This window comes from Babylonia areolata, chromosome 18 (genome assembly GCF_041734735.1).
Source record: "Babylonia areolata isolate BAREFJ2019XMU chromosome 18, ASM4173473v1, whole genome shotgun sequence".
Lineage (NCBI taxonomy): Eukaryota > Metazoa > Mollusca > Gastropoda > Neogastropoda > Buccinidae > Babylonia > Babylonia areolata.
In genome coordinates, this window is record NC_134893.1 from 36,635,794 (window position 1) to 36,656,170 (window position 20,377).

Consider the following 20,377-nt stretch of genomic DNA (forward strand, 5'->3'; position numbering starts at 1 on the left):
ATAGAGTGAATCATGTAACCCCCTCACTTTTCTGGCACAGGAAATTCCAGTTACATGCAGCAGGAAAACCCACCTTTGTTCCATGGCACAGCATCCACACAAATGCCGCATATTCATGAAGTCATCCCCAAAGCTAATTATCGGTTTATTTCCCATAACCAATGCGCTTGGAAGTGTAGGAATACTGTTTGTTTTCATCTGGAGTGAAAGATGAAACCGTGAATGGAGAATCAATTCATACCATTAAGTGACTTAAACTGATACTGTGAAGCTGAATTATTATTTTGTAAGCAGCAAAAGTTTGCTGCAATAAAATCAAGAAACAATTCAGCAGTGACAACTGGATGTGTAAATGAATACCACTCAACACAGCGTTCTCATACATTTTCACTGACACTCCGAATTCCAGCACCATGCTTGCACATGTTAACAACCTGGCACAAAGACTGGCAACAAGGTGCTGGATGATTTATTTCTCAGTCAAAAAAGACAAGTTGGCCAACATGAATGTCAGTGACCTCAACCCTTGGTACTGTCATGGATACTGTTGAATAACTTTCACACCATTTTTCATGCATTCTTTCCCCTAGTTTCTTTGTTCCCCACTACCCATATGACTTTCCTTTGCTCCAATTCTGCATTCTTTGCACAGACACCCCTTTTTTGCCAAGTTAAGAGTAAGTATATACAGTCCATCTTAGTGTAGCGGACTAGCACTTTTTATCCTTTGCAGCACCATAACTACACCAAAAACACACCACATAAGGAATGGTTATTAGCATCATTTTAATCAACATTCTCACAAAGAAAGGGAAGAGAAAGCAAATCTTAAACTTTCAAGACTAAAACAGTAATCCAACCCTGAGTATCCTCAGATGAAATGGCAGTGACGGGATATGGATCACCCCTACCTTTCATTCCCTTACCTTAATTTAAGTCACTGTCCTTTATCATGCTAAAAGTACAATCAAAGAACAAAATATGAGCCCCTTCAGTTGCTGTTACAATGAACAAAAGAACCAACCAATTTGTGAACAGGGAAGATATAAATAAGAATAATTACTTGGCTGGCAAACCCTTGCCAGAATTAACAGCAAACCTTCACCTACCTATTTCCAGTCAGCATATTCACATCACTACACAAAAAGATAAAAATTCTGTCCCCCCCCCCCCCCCCCCCCCCCCCCCCAAAAAAAAAAAAAAAAAAAAAAATTTTTTTCTTTTTTTTAATAAAGAAAACAAAGCCTGAATTAACAGGATGCAAGTGGAGATTGTCATACCTATCTCTTGCCCAGCATTTTCTATAACCCCACCCCCAGCCCCTCCTGTAGGTTAGGCAAGCATCACATCAAGTCAAGCATTGCACTGGTCCCAGAGCAGTCTTCTGGTCGTGTTTGTGCTCCCTGTTGATTGATTGATCCACTTCCTCCAACAGTTTGTACACATGGCCAGTCAGCCATCACAGATGGTGCTGACCAAGACCTAAGGTCCACCATCATCAATAACCATTCTTCTGGTAACCACCCCCGTTCTTCTGGTACGATCCTCCAGATCCATTCATGGAGCTGTAAGAGTTGGAGCTGCCTCCGCTGGCACCAAAGCGACTTCCTCCACCACGGCCACGACCACCACCGCCACCACGGCCCCCACTGAAACGGCCCCCACCACCACCACCCCATCGAGATCGACCTGCAAAATGACAGTAAGGATAAGTTGCACAAAGTGTAGACTGGCGTGTTTTGAATACAAAGTTCAGTCCGTCATTCAGAATTACATATTCATGCTGTGATATGTCACACAGCAGTCCATGGGTGCAAAAATTACCCCCCCCCCCCCCTTATCTACTCGGAAAAATCCAAAAGTCCTTAATACATAAGATCTGTGTGAAGTTCCTGCCCAAAGTAAAATTTACTAAATGTGCATGTTCACATATTCAGTGCTATTATGGCCTTTTCTTCTGCTTGAACTGTTAGAATTCAGGCACATTTGTATGTACCTGTTTATACAATACACAAACCCATCTACTGCTGAAACCCACACAAGACAGACAATTGTAGGCATACAGCAGTATCTTACCTTTGTTGAACATGCCTCGGGAATTCTCAGCCATCTGAATCAGCTTGGGGTTGACCTGCTGCTTGGCTTCTCTCAGTATATTGATCAGCTCTCCAGCCTGTTTGATGTTGCTGGGGGTGAAGAAAGTGTAGGCTGTGCCTGTCTTGGTGGCACGCCCTGTGCGCCCAATGCGATGGATGTAGTCCTCACATGAGTTGGGGTAGTCAAAGTTCACCACAAATTTGATGTCATCCACGTCTATATCCAGAAGTGGATCAACAGCCACCCAGCATGTCAGGAGAGGGGGGAAAAAAACAACAATAGGGTGTTAAGTATTTTCCTTTGTTGATGAAGCACCCTTAGTGTTCAACAATATCAAATATTACACTGGATGTAGTCACACCACCCCACATCTCTTGTCTAGCATCTTATCTTGGACATACACTTCAAAAAGTAATCTCTGTCTCTGGCAGCCTTTTCTTTCGATAAGTTTTTTGGTGTGTTTTTTTTTTCCAAAGGACAATATCTCATTGCTGAGCTGTCTTATTTTATATTAAAAAAAAAAAAAACATAAATTTTTTTTTCAAATGTTATACAGGTATCAATTTCCATGATAACGCAGTTCCATGTATTAGAAGTCAGCTTGGGTGAATCAGTCTACCTTTGCTGAACTGATCACTGACATGATGGTTCTTTCCTTTCTAGAAAGTACAGAAACAAGATTGAGGGAACTGAACCATTACTTAAACAAATAATCACCAACGTCTGTTGAGGGAAAAGTTGTTACAGCCATTCAGCTAGCTGCAGGTAAGACAAGCGTTTAATGCCAGAAAAAAAAAGGATCATCACCAGCAAAAAAATTCAAGAAATTTAGATACTCATTTCAATGCATTTCCTCAAAACGCACTTGCCCAATGAAATTATATTTATCAGTTCCAACACTGGGTGCCCTGCAAATGCGAACAGGCGGCCTAACAATTACTGTTCTGTTTTTGTTTTCAAACAACAGGGTGAGTAACCTCAAACTCCTCTCCATGAATGTTCAGTTGAATGAACAGTATCAGTTTCAAATTTGTTTTTTTTAAATGTTAAACGAACAGCATGACTCGTTTCCAAGTTTTTGAAACTGGGCTGCAAGATATACTTGTCCAAGACCTTGCTCTACAGACCGACATGACTTAGACCTAGCGTGTAGGGAGAGAGCAATCTTTTAAGGGTGGCTGAATGAGAGAACATCATGGTGGTGGTGAAAAATGTACAACATATCTTCTCCACGCCGTAAGGATCCAAACAATCCAAAAGGACATCAGGAATGAAGACATGCTACTGGCAGACACAACTATAAGTATCCACAGTAAAAAATTTAAAAAAAAAAAAAAAAAAAAAAAATCTTTGCTATCTTTTTCTAATGCTACACACAAATTATTTCCAATATAGTGTTATCTCCTAAACTTCAGACTTAGCCATTATCAAAAATGGCCTTTCCATTCATTCTTCTGTGCAACCTAATGTAATCAGATTGTGATCACTACTAAGCATTCAATATCGAATGTCTGTGTATCAATAAAAAATATTTTGGAAAAAAAATTTTAAAATCATTAAAACAACAACAAAAATTAAAAAAAAAAAAAAACATTCCAATAATGACCCCCCCCCCCCCCCCCCCCCCCCCCAAAGATAAATATATGCACATTTCTAAGAAAGGACAAAGGCACCCTCCCTCCACCCCCGACAATCACAATCAAGATTCAAGCCTTCACCCTCCAAACCCCTCCTTCCTCTCAGTAATAAACCCCACTAGTGTCTGCCGATCTCACCACCTCCACAAAACGTCCAATCCAAAGCCACCACAGTACCTGGTTACCAGGAAGCAACCAGCTTCATTAAGCTGGCCATTGGTTTTGAGTTAATTACGTTTAACCTCTCCCTCTGCGTGCTGTGGGACCTCAGTCATGCCGGCACAAATACCTAGTCTGAAGAAAAAAAACAGAAGGTTAAGCGCAGCCAGACTGGCAGGCAGGATGACAAAAGGCCATCTCCAAAGAGGAGCCCAGTGTCAGCAGGCAAACCAGTGTTATCACAGCCACAACCTTCCATTGGTTGTTAATGTAGAAGACAATCCGGGACAGGAAAGTGCTCCCCCCCCCTCACTTTTTCGTCAGATTTCCTTGTTTAATGTAAATGTAAATGTTGGTACTTTTTCAGGCCTGTTAGTGCACGGACACTTTTGTGAGATGGCCTTTTGTCACAAACAACCAACAAACCTTTTTCATGCCATGGAATCCAAAGCAAAACCTTTAACCTGCAATTTAATCCCCCACTCACATTCCCTTAATCCAGCATCCCCCCCTGATCCCCCTAATTATTTCTTAAATGAGATATCAATCAAGTATGAATGAACACAATTACCTGTATGAAGAAAAACCTGTATCCTACAAAAATACAAATGTACTGCAAAATTACAAAAATGTCAAGACATACTTAAAACAAGAAAAAAATGATGGAGGAAAGAAAATTTGACAACAGATGTCAGATAAGCTTTTAAACATGCAATCAAATATAGATGATTCTTAATTGTTAACAGCACTTCCAAAAGGTATTCACAAAACACACAGGTCAGTCTGATTTATAGTCACAAACTCAGTCATCATTCTACAATACTGATACACCAAGTAATTCCCACCGCTGCATACAAATCTAAGTGATACATTTTCTCAATATAATCATTCTTTTTAACTGACAATGAAAAAAATCAGTATGGGCATTACCAAAAAACTAAATGACGGAAATGGAATATTGGCAAAATGAATGAACATTTTCTATAAAAAAACAAAACAAAAAAACACACCTGTTTTTATAAAAGAATAGTATAAATTACTACCTTCAACTAAAGAGGCATCACATTTTCATCACAAATCATAAAATCTGGCAACAGAAGACTGAACAGATCATACCTACACTTTACTTTAAAAAAGATAATAAAACATGAAATACAGACTGACCAAGTCCTCGTGAAGCCACATCTGTAGCAATAAGCAATGAGCATCTGTTGTTCTTGAAACCTGCAGACAAAATCAAGGATTACCAATAAGCATATTAACTCAAATTATAATCAAGTCAACTTCTTTAAGATTCTGTGTTGTACAACATGAACAAAACTGAATTCAATGTCTGAAAAAGATGCAAAGCCACCTGGTTCCTTCGATCTATTTATTCCATGCAAGTTGAAAATTTTGATTCATGTGCTGTCCCATAATTTATACCACAAAGTAATTTACTTCAGCTTCTAAACCACCCCCAGGCATCTTCTCAATCATTTCATGAGTGACAAGTGTATGAACATGAATGCAATTGTCCTTAAGAATTCTCCAGCAGGCACGCTCACTTTCTAATTCTAACTCACCATGCAGAACGCTATCTCTCTCCTGCTGTGTCTTGTCACCATGGATGCACATAACTGGCCACCTGTAGAAACAAAGTTAATTTCTATCATCTTTCTATGAAAATATTATTCAGTAAATGGTATGAAAACCCTACTGTCACCAACACATTAAAACTTAGGTCTTCATACAATGATTGCGCTCGAAGTGCCCAAATGCAAATCCCACGAAGTCAACTGCTCCCTATCACTTCTGTTTACATTCAATTCAAACATAATAAAGGCAATGATCTATGTTGATAAGGAAACAAATACACTTGCAGGCATAAAAAAAAAAAAACAAAGACAAAAAGGGTGGCACTACAATGAAGCAACGCATTCTCCCTGGGTAGAGCAGCCTGAATTCCAAACTGTTCTCGTCGATTATAGTCCAGCTGACTGCACAGGGCCATATCAGGACTGTCAAACCACACAAATGCTCAACCATGTCAACAGCTCACAACTACCAAAAATACAACAAAAAAACAAAAAACAACCCACAAAACACAGTTCATGAGATAGTATCCCAACCATTTAGTTCCTTCGGGCAAGTAAGACAAGGCCATGCTTCCGCTTAATTTACCATCCCCCAGATCACAAAAAATCGTATTTAAAAAAATTTTTAAAATCCTTAAACGCCAAACAAAAAATAAATAAAGATTGGCAAATAACACTGCAGAATGGGCAGCTAGTGACCAAACCAGTGTTTAGATCTCACTACCTAATTGCCAGACCAGAATAGCACTGATAGTGACTGCGGAAGAACGAGTCGAGGCTTGCTTGAAAAAAGAAAGGGGAATGGACTGGGAAGGCAGAAAAAGGAGACAACTGTGAAAAAAGAAAAAAAGGCAGAAACAAAGAGTGACTGAAAAGAGGACATTTCTAGCACAGAATTTCCAGAAGGCAGGGGTGCTATTTACACTGAAAGACATGGGAGGAATTTCACACTAAGCCCTATGAGAGCACAGGAACAGGAGTCATAATGGCTGCCGGAAAAAGAGTACGCTAGTCAGGGGGACAAAGGGGAGGTTACCTACTTCCATGAGGTTATCAGCCGTAGCTACTTTCGTTTTCTCCATATAGGCGGATAGTTTACACAGAACAGGAATGTCGACCCCTGCCAGAGTCTGCACCAGTGGGTCACAGTTTAAGTATGTGTAATTAAATACAATGCAATACTTATGTTCATAATTAATATAGATAACAATCCCCTTCAAAGTTAGGAATGTAATAACGTACACCGTTTACTAATTATTTCAGATAAACAGTTCCAAGTGAACTCACCCATCGCGTCTCATTCTCTTGTTGATGTCATCACACTTGCGCTTGGTTTCCACAAAGATAAGAGTTTTGTTTTCTTTCTCCTGCATGATCTCGTTCAGCAGTCTGACAAGCCTGCACACAAATAGTCAAAGACAATGAGATCATGGCCAGCTTGATGCATAACTTACAAGCACAACACACACACTTTCTGCACCATGCCAGATAAAGAGGGCGCTAATCAGGGATGCAAAGGGGAGGTAACCTATTTCGGGAGGTTATCGGCCGTAGCTACTTTCGTTTTCTCCGCATAGGTGGGTAGTAGTTTGCACAGGACAGGAATCAAGACCCCTGCTGGAATCTGCACTAGTGGGGTGGGGCACTGTTAAGTATGTGTAATTAAAGATGGCTTTTTCTTAGACACAGTTGAGCGTGGGCACTTACTTGTCTTCTTTCTCATGCTCCATGCAGACATCGATGATCTGCAGAATGTTGTGATTAGCTGTGAGCTGCAGGGCTCCAATGTTCACCTGCACATATTCTTCAATGAAGTCTTCAGCCAGTTTGCGGACTTCTTTGGGCCACGTGGCGCTCCACATCAACGTCTGTCGGTCAGGCTGAAAACGCAACCATGACAGTTAAACCTATTCTGATATTTGTATGCCTTTCACAACTACACACTCCCTGTACTAAAAAACAAAAGTGATCCAATCCAACAACAATTACACATGTGCAGGGCTAACAGTATGCAAGAAAAAATTATCCAAACAGCCACTGCAAAGCAGTGCAAGCTAGCATGACTAATTTGGTTATAAACACACCAGACTATATAGATTACAGATTTCAGTTCTAGCACAGTCCTCCCTACAGCTGCCTTGAGTTCAGATACAAAGTCTGGGACATGAAAGCTGGGATCCATCCACTTAACATTACGATTCCCACACGTGTACTTCCTGAGGAGAAGGTATCAAAATGTCTTAAAATCAAATTGGATCACCACATTATCACACCATCAACAAAATCTAACAAGTGACTAAACCCTCAAATTAAAGTTGACTACTTACTCGAATCTGTTCAATGATTTTCCGAATCTGAGGCTCAAAGCCCATGTCCAGCATTCTGTCAGCTTCATCCAAAACCAGGTATGTACAACGGCGCAGATTGGTACGATTGGTCTCCAGGAAGTCAATCAAGCGACCGGGGGTAGCAATGCAAATTTCAGCACCTTAGAAACAAACATAACCTCATGTTAGCAGGAAAAAAGGCAAGCAAAGATTGAAAAATTATTTCATAAAATGCTTTAACAAACATATCCAGTTCTCCAACATTGTATTCGCTCGACACAACAAAATCAAAGAAGAAAAAAAAATGGGAGGAAATAAAATACTGGGTGAATGAATGGTGAAGAAGGTTAATGGCGTAATGGTGATGAGAAATGAAAAAATGTATTGCAAGGAAGTAAACTGGAAACTGATCTACCTCATAAACACTGGTACTATAAAACCAGAATACTGGAATCCTTCACTTAACCGGATTCATGTTTCTTGTTTCAATATCCTACTTTTAACAAAAGTTATCAAGCTACAGACATCCTGTAAAGACCTCCAAACAAAATGAATAGAGAAATGTATTGCACAGCAGTAAAACCCTTTCTGAGTGACAGCACACTTACCTCTTTCCAGATCTCTAAGTTGAGGTCCTTTGGGAGCCCCACCATACACACAGGCATTGCGGACACGTGAGGAATGACCAAACTCATGGGCAACCTCCTGTACCTGCTGGGCCAGTTCTCGTGTAGGAACCAGAACCAACACCTGCACACATGAGCAATATTTTACAACCATTTTACCAAAACATCAGCACCAACATTCCTGGTGCACACACAAAAACATTACTTGTACAATGGACACAAACACTGCACAAGGCATAGCATCCAGCAATCTGCTATGGGGTTCATGTTTATTGGAACGATCTTTTTCCAAATATCTAAGGACAGTATACAAAAATGAATAACATGTCACTTACAATAGGTCCATCCCCACGCTCCAAGTATGGCTGATGGTTGATGTGAACGATGGCTGGTAACATGAACTGGAAAACACCAAAAATAAAACAATGTGAGAACAATCTGACCACATCAAGAAAGAAGCAAACAGACCAAAGAGAAAGACAAACTAAACTGATTCAGCAATGATACACATCTGGAAAGTTTCACTTATCAATACGACATGTCTATGTTGTGGGATTAACCAACCCATGAAAATCTTATATTTTACAGGGTTTCAAAAATGATTTGAAATGTGATATACAAGCACAAAATAAAACAACCTACAAAAAATGCAAGTTGAGTAGAAATTGGTCACAACTATTACCCTTCTGTAAAAATTTCTATATAAATCTCAGCAAAGTGTATAACTAATCTCTCAGAATTCACATTCCTTGAAAAAAAAAAAAATGAAAAAAAAAAAAAGCCACTGACCAGAGAACATTGTGAAACAATATTCTGAAACTACAAGTAATTTTTCTAGACCTTTTCAATTGTCAAACTTTATTGGTGCACTTACCCCTAAGGTCTTGCCAGAGCCAGTCTGTGCAATGCCCACCAGATCTTTGCCAGACATGGCCACAGGCCAGGCCTGGCTCTGAATAGGGGTGGGTGAAGTCCAGCTGTTCTTTCTGACCTGGTTCATCACATAGTCTGCCCACAGAGCATCCTGTATTATAAGCTGTCTACACACAACATTCTGTGTCTACATAAAGCATAGCACTATCAAGTCAAGAACACACAGAAAACAATTATCGCTACACCAGTTCCACACACTGCACTGAACACTCATCACTGTCTCAAGTACTGATCTCAATCCTTACAAGCAATTCTGACATGATTCATTCAGACCATTTATCACTTCATGAGGATCCAGGAAACGTTCTCACACCATTTGTGCAATGACTAAAACTGATGCACACTTTTGATATCTTTTATCTTTTACCTCTTTTAGGTTTTTTATTTCCACCAAATGCACTTCATTTGCTTCCTCCTCTCCGACCTCTTTCCACCAAATCCACTAAGTAAAGGAACACAGAAACCCACTAGCACCCCCCCTACCCCCCCACAAACATAACTGCACTTAAGATGTAGGTTTTTACACCAGCATTTACCTGGGAAATCAGCTTCAGCAAATGTCAGGATGGGATTGGGTACGATTTTGCCAGAAACTGTGATCTGATGGGTCCGTCGGTATTCATCCAACTGCATCTAAGAAAAGAACAAACAAAAATGCAAACAAACTATTACCAAATCATCTTCATTTTATCAAACATTCCAAGATCACACGATGCTCTTGTGGGATTCATTGAAACCTCGCAGGAATAAAAACATGACAGCTGACGTGTCTAAATATCAATTACTTTATACAATGAATCCACCATGACTACAGATCAAGTAATGACTTATCAGGAGAAATGGCAAACAAACAGCTGGCAAAAAACAAGTCATTTCAGGCTTCCAAAGATCTTTTCTCTCTCCTCTTGACCCCTGCAGATTTTCACCTAACACTTTTGCAGTATAAAAAAAAACAAAAAAAAACCAACACTGGTGATCAAGTGCATACAGCTATTTTTATTGAACAGAATGAGTAAACAACAGATATCACCACTCATAAGAGTATATCTAATTATCACAATTCAGCAGAGAGTAAATAGCCATATATAACAGTGGAAGGGTGTGGGGGTGGAGTGGTAAACAGCAGCAGACTGAAACTGGCTCAGTTAGGAGTAGGTATCCTCATAACCATAGATATGTTAGTAGGAAGACCATCGTGAGATAACTCATCATTGCCAGTCCAAGACTCTCAAAAAAGGAACCATCATCCACTCATGACAATTATTCTATGAAAATAATGATGGTATTAATTACTATTGCAGGCTTTTGAGTTTAATGCCAGAATTACACCCATAAGTCTAAACTAAAGATCAGACCTGCCAACCACCAGCAACACTTCACTACAGGTCTGAAAGAATTCATGCAATGATTCATGATCAGATAATTTTAACAGCAATTTAATACAAAAGTTGAGTTCATTTATCTCCAATGAAAAAAAAATTAACACCAACTGGTGGAGTCACCATTAGATACTTGCATTTAGTTTCAATGAAACACCAAATCAGATTCATTTCAATTAAATCAAATTACACGGTTTCCGAGACCTTTCACTTGCTCATATCAATGCTCTGCAGTGAGTTTTGACTGAAAGTACTTAGAAATTTCACTGTTAATTTCCTCTCAAGTTTGGTCACACAGATGCTGTAACTGATCAGGGTGCAAAATTTGAGCCAGTAGAGTAAGATGTGGCTTTGCAGGCAAAAATGAATCCTTCAGTAGAAGTTAAGTTTGAATAACAACATTGCAGATGTGTGAAGTTTTCCGACTACATGACAGTCCTTGTGGGCAGCTGCTCAGTTCTGGATAACATAAAAGTCCTCAGTATAAATAGGAAGACCATCGTGATCAACTCATCATAGTCAGCTGTCCATAACTGATAATGTTGTTTTTTGACTGCTCATAGAGAACAAGACTAAATCATAATAAATTACAAAGTATGCTTTTCATAATAAATTACTTAATATGCTATGAGTATGACTAGTATAAGTATGGAGAACAAGACTAAATCATAATAAATTACAAAGTATACTTTTCATAATAAATTACTAAGTATGCTATGAGTATGACTTGTATAAAATTATGGAGAACAAGACTAAATCATAATAAATTACAAAGTATACTTTTCATAATAAATTACCAAGTGTGCTATGAATATGACGAGTATAAGTTTTTAAGGGATCAAAATTGTCAAAATTATATCCCACTTGACAGAAAACCACACGTCTATATGATATATCTAACCAGCACTACAAGCAAACAGGAAATTGTTCTCTTAGATCTTTTCCATGCCACAGTGAAATGTTCCCTGAATTAACCAAATAATGCAGGATTGTTTAAACTGAGGATGAGTCGGGCAGCAGAGTTCTGAATGCGCTGAAGGGACTGAATGGATGAAGCAGGCAAACCAGACAATAGAGAGTTCAACACTGAGGTTCCTGACTGACGTGGAAAGAGGGATGTATGTACTGCCAAGTTTGATTCATTGTGTCAATCATGATGGAAGACAGTTTTTCTTTAGTTCCTATGACCATTGCTTCAGTTTTGTCCGCGTTCAATTGTAACTTATTTAGAGTCATCCAGTTTTGAATGTGCAGGAAGCAGTTGGATGTTCCTTACAAGAGCAACAACAATTTTTCAGGGGTATCACTCTTCTGGAGTTGAGTGTCATCAGCATAAGAATAATCACCGACATTATGGCGGTTGATAATTTCAGTGAGAGGAGCAGTGTACAGTGTGAACAGCACTGGGCCCAAAACAGATCCCTGTGGGGCTCCATGTTCGATTTTTACGGGTTCAGATTGGAAATGATCAACAATGACAGACTGGAATCAATCAGTGAGATAAGATCTGAACCAGTTTAGAACAGTGCCGTTGATACCAAATGTAAAATGACGGGAAAGGAGGACTGAATTGTCTATGATGTCAAAGGCAGCTGACAAGTCGAGAAGAGTAAGAACGGAAATTTTTCCAGAGTCGGACGCTAGCAGTAGATTATTCAGGATGTGGTTTCAGTGCTGTGGTCAGCACGATAGGCAGACTGAAATGGGTGGATGAGATTGTTGAAACAAAAGTGGTTGTTGAGCTGCTTCAGGACAGTTTTTTCAAGGAGTTTGGACATGAATGGAAGATTAGAAACTGGTCGATAGTTTTTCAAGATGTTTGCGTCAAGGTTGGGTTTCTTCAGAAAAGACCGGACAATTGCAGTTTTGAAAGTGGATGGAAACGTTCCATGAGAAGGGATGAGTTGACAATATTGGTGATTGTGGGGAGAAGCTGTGAGACACACTGGGAAAAGACCGAGGCCGGTATAGAATCAAGCTCACAGGATTTTCTTTCAGGATTTCATGGACTTCTGTTTCAGTCAATGGATTAAAGGAATGGAGAGGAGTGCCGCTGAATTGAGGATTAGGATGAGCAGGCTGGAAAGACATTTGGTCTAAGATGGTACAAATATTTTGGACGTAGTCGAAAAAGAAAGAGGAGAAGATATTGGGGAGTTCAGATAAAGTGTAGGCAGAAGGAAGTTGTTTTTGCAGTTCCAAGAAGATTTGACATGACAGAGTATAGAGATCTGGTGGATGTGGCATGGAGAACTAAAGAAAAGAAGTCTGTCTTTGCTGATGAGATCATATGTTTGACTTTGTTTTCGGAATATTTGATTGTGGACTTTTGTTGATCGCTATTGTCTTTCCAGTTGGCGACGTCTGCGTTTAAGTCGAATGTCTTGTGTGTACCATGGGGCGGAAGGTCTGTCAGGGAGCGTGCAGGTAGTGGGGGGTGCATGTTCATCCAGCAGTTGAGAGAGGACAGTGTTGTAAAGTGAAAAGACGTCAATACGGGAAGAAAATTTGGGAAAGGCAGCAGCTTAAGAAAAAGTGTTAATGTTGATGGATTTCAGGTTGCGACGAGCAATAGATTTTTTGGTTCTGGTAGGTTTTGAAATATTGAGCAAGAATATAACAGCAGAATGGCTTCCTGCCCACTTAAATGATGCAGGGATCACTCAGACATACACAAATCTGACAAAGTAGAACAAACTTAAATGTTCAATGCTCAAGGAGTAAAGAATATTTCTGGAATGTCTAGTGAACAACTCAGTTCTGGTAACCAATATCAACTCAGTTGTCCAATACCCAACCAAAATCTTTTTCCTTTTTGTTTTATATAAAAAAAAAATTTTTCTTTAGATTTTACTGCAAGAATAAATCATCCCATTGTTAATAATTACTAAATTTGTCATGAGGGATCAAAATTGTCAGATATATCTGAAGAGATGGAAAACTACACTATCACTATCAAGAACCAACACAGACAAGCTAAAGCTAATTTTTCTGGAAGACCTGACCCAAGTCAATGTGAAAATCAAACAATGCATAACTTTTCACTGTTTTAAATCATCTACTTTTCTGAAAATAAAAGAGTTCCTGTACACCTGAGCGACACAGGGATCTATGCATGCAAATCTGACAATGTGGAACCTTAAATGGCAAAAATATTCACTTTTCATGGTGTAATGGATATTTCTCACAACATGATCTTCTGACATAGAACATAAACAGCAAAAGAAAGATTCACTGTTCTTGGTGCAAAGAATATTTCTCATAACATGTTAATCTGGTAGACAACTGCTCAGTTCTGGATAACATCCAAGTCCTCAGCATAGATAGGAAGACCATCGCGATCCAACTCCTCATAGTCAGCTGTCCAACATCTGTAACCATCTTTTTTTCCTTCCTCCAGTTACCACAACTGGACAGGCAAGAGTAAATCATGCCATTTGTAAATTATAAAATATGCCATAAGGGATCTTAAATATCATTAATATTGTATCCCAGCAGACAGAAAATCATGCAATGTCGGATAACTGATCACTTTCCTGACTTTTTGACACTGGTAAACTATGCTCTGGCCTTGCCAGTCTTTGAGAATGGCTTCAATCGTAACATAATAACTGCTGAGAGATTAGAGCCTTGCTGATAAGCAGCTTGTGGACATTCAAATGTTATCGATGGAGGCTCCCCATTTCCCTTCTCATGAAGCTGACCAATTATTGCACAAACCATAATCAAGGTCTGCAGTAGTGAGACAGACAGCAAACACATTTGAATGGAATGATGATGTATTCCAGGTACATTATTTTTTTCAAACAATTTATGTCCGCGTTTTGAAGAAAGGTTTTGTTGCCATCTTTATAAATGAAATACTTTGCATCGTCTTGAATGTTGTTTTCTGCAAGCAATGCATCCATGAACTCAAAGATGCAAACACTGCAACTCCTTGGTGTGCTACTGGCGCAAGGCAGGAAAACAAAAAATCTCCCCAGGCATGACTGAACTTCTGTGTGGCAATTCAATAAAACCCACTGGTTGTCTGTCATTAAAGCAGACATCAAAGCTTTGATTTGTAAGTTGTAAATCATATCCGCTCGAGTAGCTGAGAAGTTTTCAAAATCGCAAGTCTGTATACTGTTACCATATCACGCCATGACAGATAATGTACATTTTTCCATGTGCATAATAATCATAACAGGACAAAAAAGGTAAACCATCCAATGATCCATGAAACAAGACTCAGCCAAACTTAAATCTGATGAGGTTTTTTTGTTTTGTTTTTTGTACGTAATATTCTGAAACTACTAGTGAAAGGGAAACATGACTTACAGGATTTCGGCCAGCAGTTGTGGGAGACTCAGCGTAGAAATTTTTCTGGAATGGTGTCAGTCTTACAGTGTCCCACTTTGGTTTACGAAGGTTGGCTCCAGGCTGCATACCCTTCATGGAACTGCCACCACCACCACCCCGAAAGCCTCCATCTCGGCTTGAAAAACCACCAAATCTGAAATCAAATCATGATCACTTTACAACAGCTGAGTTCAATACAAAACAATGTTAAGAACACTGAACAGCACAAGTTTAAACCGTTTAAAAACAAAGTCTGATAAAAACTAACAGCATCCAACTTAATCATAATTGAAATGAAATATAATTTCAGAACAAAATATTCAACAGAAATACTAAATGATCTGACAGGGGGTAACTATCCTAGCACTCCCCACCTTTTTTCTCCCTTTAAAAGGTTTTAAACTACTTTTTATTTGTATCTGTATCTCTATCTGTAGAATACGTTGCTATAGCCACTTAGACACAAACGCAACGGTGGGGGGGGGGAGTGCGCAGCCTAGCATTACTGGTGTCCTGAGAGCCGTGCTTTCAAGCTCTCGACAGATGTTGCTGTCACCGCTGCCTCGTCCAGATGGTTCCAGTCACGAACAGTACCAATAAAGGAGGAGTTTCTGAACTGTTCAGTCTGAGATCTGCCTACTACAAAGGATCTTGAATTGTTCCTGGTGTGATCGGAGATGGCACTTGTGTTGTATTCTTTATAGTCGCAAGGTTTGATGCAACATCCTTTGTGTGGAGTCAGGAACCCAGTAGGCGGTATTGGCCAGTACTAACCCCTCAACCACATTGTACAGAAAAGTTAGGCGTAGATCACTTCTACGTTTCTGTAACGTTGGCAGCTGCAGGGTAGATAACATATTGGCGATGGCACCGGGGGGGGTTTTGTGGTGTAATCGCCAGTAATAAACCTAGCTGAGAGGCGTTGGATTTTTTCTAGTTGGTTTATATCTTGCTGTAGGTATGGGGACCAGATGATGCATCCATACGCTTAGAGTGGGCGGATGAGGGCTAGATATGCGTTTATCTTGCAGTGTTGAGGAAAGAAGCACAGGTTTCTGCGGAGAAAGCCTAAGGTGGTGTTTGCTTTCTTCGAGATGTTGGCAATGTGGGTGCCCCACTTCAGGTCATTGGAAAGATGATGCCTAGGTATGGGTTGGAGGAAACATGTTGGAGCGGGGTATTACAGAGGGAGTAGTTGTACCTGGAGGACTGTTGGATGCTGAGGATATAGCATTTCTTTGGGTTGAATTTCATGCCCCAGTCAGAGGCCCAGGTGTCAAGTAGGCAGAGGTCATTTTGAAGTTGTAGGTGGTCTTGAAAGGTATTTATTTCGCGGTATAAGAGGCAGTCGTTGGCAAACAGACGGACCTGTGACTTGACGGTGTCTGGCAGGTCGTTAATGTGACACAGGAAGAGGAGAGGGCCGAGACATGTTCCCTGAGGTCCACACTGGTTTCTTCTGATGAGTCACCCTCTATTACTACCGCCATCCTCCTGTGAGTTAGAAAGTCAGTGAGCCAGATGTGGAGGCTGCCTCTGATACCAAAAGCCTGCAGTTTGTGGAGAAGACGTTTGTGGGGGACAGTATCTAAGATCACCACGTCGACTTGGCGCTGGCGATCGAAGGATTGCAGGAATTGGCTGGTTAGAAGCAGCTGTGTGTCGCAGGAGTATCTGCTGCGAAATCCATGGTTTAGGTTGGTGAGTATGTTGTGTTTCTCTAGGTGTGTCAGGACATGCCAGCAGATGATATGTTCAAATAGCTTGCATGTGACAGAGGTGAGAGAGAGGGGACGTAATTTTCAGCCCTGTGTTTGTCTCCTTTTCTGTAGACCAGGTGATGTTTGCGTTACGCCAGTCTGTTGGGAGGTCGCCTGTATCAAGGGAGCGTTGAAAAAGGGTGGTTAAAACGGCACTCATACCCTTCTAAGCAACAAAAAATACCACAGGTAGAATTTTGATGTACCGAAAGTTCAAGAATCAATGTGTTCTCAGTTGAAGGCAACCGCTGCGTTCTATGACTAAAATATATTTTTTTTAAATGGCTGAATGAAAACTCTACATTTTTTCTACATTTTGCTCTGCTGTGATAACCGAATTGTATGACTACCTGACTACCTTAACAGAAATCAACAAGTTCATATCATCTTTAAGAATACAGACTGAAAAGTGATCACGAAGCGAGCCGGTAAATGACAGTATTCATGATTTGATGAAACACGTGTCGACCAAGATTTGTCGCCGGTGTCGGAAATTCAGTGATCCACTAATAATCCATGCGTGTTTTCAATCTTCTCAGATCATGTATCTGTTTTATCATTTAGAGCAAGGTCAATACCAGACATTCATTTTTTCAACGAATGTTTCTCAAAGCCAAGTCGGGCTTGCGAAAGCACAAATGCAACCATCATGACGTCATTCGTCTAACAAAAACCGAGGAGTAACCGGTCCGATAATGTTTCAGAATACTGAAGATAAATAACGGGCAAATAAACATAACATCTGTGATATAAAATTATACATACCCTCCTCTTCTGTCTGATCGTCCTGAAGAGTTATACATTCTGTCTTTGTAAGACATGTTTGAATATAATTCTGAGTTGATTTTCTGCAATGCTTGACAAGACGTGAAGCTCCCCTTCCGGTAGTTCTAACAGCAATGAAAGACTGTTCAATGAGACTGCGGAATACTGACTCACACGACGCGGAGTAATATAAACATAAATTACAACATGTGACATGTGTAAAAGTCAGTATAATTATTATTAATCAAAAATTGATTCAAAATTGAAGTGAAAATTAATGAAAATGACTTTTGGTCATTTATCGTTATCTCTTATTGGTGAATTTTATACAAAATTGCTGATATTTTTATAGAACTATTTTAGATAGCGTAGTACTCATTCCATATCTACAAAAGATAGAAAAGTGCAACGGAAACGGCAGTTTAACAACAACACTATATTCAACAAGAAATTTGATGCTATTGATAATTATGTGTCGATCTTGTCTTGTGACTTTTTAAAAGAATTTCTATCAACACTTCTATGCGTTTAAATTTATGATTTAGAGATTACCAAATCCCCCATGCACAGAGCACGTGGTTTGGTTGGAAACTGATTGGTTGGAAGTGAGGTTGGGTAGGCCAACAAAGGAAATTCCACCTTACGAAACAGGGTTCAAAATATGGTCACTGGTGATTGCTGGAGTTGGAACAAAAATTAATGGTGGATAGTCAATGCTGCAAATCGGGGAGATCGATTCACTCTGGCTGTGTCTTTCTCCTTATAGGACTGTCCATAAAAAAAACAACTTTCAGTTATTTTAATAGGAGGTAGACCCCCGCAAAAACCATCCAACCGACTCGAGACAGACAAGGAACTAATTTTTTTTTAATAAAAAAAAAAATAGATAAATAAAAATAATCCCCCCACCCCCAAAAAACCCTGACTGTTCTGTGCAGTGCACCAACCAACCAAAATAATAAAAATGATAAGATAAATAATAGTATGTTTATTTTGCGCTTTTCACTTTAAGTAAAATCAGGTGTGTATTTCAATAAAATAAATTTTACTACACTCGTGATCAAGGCCCGGCGATACCTCACGGCGTGAGAAGAATATAATGAAAAGCCTGTTTTTGTTCACCGTGAAATCATAGTTAAACGTACAAAGCATCATAGTGTCACCACTGACGTGACATCATCCATAACTGAAGTGAACTGACTCAGTTGACAGTCGCCGGTGAACTTGCCGGCTGCTGACATACTCCGTGGTTCATCGAGTCAGCCGCTAGTATAATTACACGGCAGTGCCGTGCGCGCGCACACACTGACTCGACTGACACACACCAGCACACTCAGTGGCTGGTACCGGCCGCAGCACACACACACACACACACACACACACACCGCGCCGGCGCGCGCGCACACACACTGACACCGACACCGACACACACACACACACACACACACACACACACACACACACACCGTCCACACACACACCCGGCACATACACTGACACCTGACACACTCACACACCGTGACACACACACACACACACACACACACACGCGCGCGCGCGCGCGCGCGCGCGCGCGCGCGCAATTAACATTTTCAACGCAAAAATTTACCACAAAGAACAAAAACTGGTTAAAAAATCCGTAATTTGTTCAAAATGTTTGGAGAAAGACCACCACGCATCACAATGTTCAAAAGAGGTGGTGTGCAGAGCATGTAAACGTTCAGGTCACAAGCAGGGAGATCCACAATGTGACTTTGAAAATGTAGAAAAATTCACAAAAAGAGAGTGAGTGTATGAATGATGAAAGAAAGGAAAGAGAGAGTGATCGCGATAGAAGAGAGAATGAGAGTAGAAGAACTGAGCGTGAGAGAGAGGGTTAAAAATGCGACAGGGAAAAAAGACTGTCAAACAAGCCAGGGGGCGTTCTAAGGCGCGTCAGACAACGCTCCGCTCGTCGTTGCAGCTCGGCTCCTCTCCCAGACGTCGCTCGGAGACGCCCAAACGTCGCAGGTCAGGGGATACCAGCAGCCCGGAGACCTCTGGCAAGCAGCCTAGGCGCGACGGTAGGCTGTCCGACAGGCCTTCTCCCCCGGTCTCTGACAACGAGGATGACGAGGTATGTGACTGACAACCCAAGTCATTGCCTGAGTCCCCCAGATCCTTGACGACCCGGCTTCGATTGATGGACTACGATTTATGAATGCGATGAATGAATATTTGTGTTTGCACGAATGTTACTGTACATGAGATACAATGAAATGATATAATCTGCTTAGATGGATAAGATAAGAATTACATCGATAAATGTTAGGGGATTGAAAAATAAACTTAAAAGGACTACCATATTCAATTATCTGAAAAACAAACGTTACGATATCATTTGCATTCAAGAAGCTCACTTCACTAAAACTGATGCACCAATTTGGGAAAAGCAATGGGGGGGTAAAGTTATTCTATAACGAAGGAACAAATGAGGAGCAAGGGAGAAGTCATACTGGTATCCGTTCTGCTAAGATCTCCCCTCTAGGGTGCCTCAGTGCGTCCCTAGCAAGGGAGTGAACTCTGTAGCCGCACCTCCTCGCCACGTTAATGTGGGTGTTCCTGCGGGGACATGGGGCAGAATGGGCATGACCTAGTCATGGCGAACGCGGCACGGGTGCGGACGATCGGCGCAATAGCAAGACTAGCTCTCGGCAACTCACTCAAGAGAGGTCGCAGACTAGACTGGTCAGGGTAGATGGAGCTCATTAGCCTTGGCAGGCAGTCCATCTAGGAG

At 40.5% G+C, this 20,377-nt stretch overlaps 1 protein-coding gene across 1 annotated transcript; it reads right to left on the reverse strand.

The window, feature by feature from the left end:
* Positions 1-454: 454 nt before the first annotated feature.
* Positions 455-17,756, reverse strand: LOC143292722 (putative ATP-dependent RNA helicase DDX17). Its single transcript, XM_076603242.1, has 13 exons — positions 17,602-17,756; positions 15,056-15,230; positions 9,893-9,989; positions 9,298-9,431; positions 8,759-8,824; positions 8,406-8,547; positions 7,798-7,958; positions 7,178-7,350; positions 6,758-6,868; positions 5,459-5,520; positions 5,058-5,117; positions 2,077-2,313; positions 455-1,689 (listed from the first exon to the last, which is right to left on the reverse strand). Exons 1-13 carry the CDS (start codon positions 17,655-17,657, stop codon positions 1,499-1,501), a joined length of 1,665 nt encoding a protein of 554 aa, XP_076459357.1. The 5' UTR covers positions 17,658-17,756; the 3' UTR covers positions 455-1,498.
* Between the last annotated feature and the right edge of the window lie 2,621 nt (positions 17,757-20,377).

Coding starts and splice junctions, on each gene's coding strand:
- LOC143292722 (XM_076603242.1), bottom strand. CDS start 17,657: ATGTCTTACAAAGACAGAATGTATAACTCTTCAGGACGATCAGACAGA. Junction 9,432..9,892: donor TGCTGAAGCTGATTTCCCAG/GTAAATGCTGGT, acceptor CTCTGTGGGCAG/ACTATGTGATGAACCAGGTC. Junction 5,118..5,458: donor GAGAGATAGCGTTCTGCATG/GTGAGTTAGAAT, acceptor TTTTGTCTGCAG/GTTTCAAGAACAACAGATGC.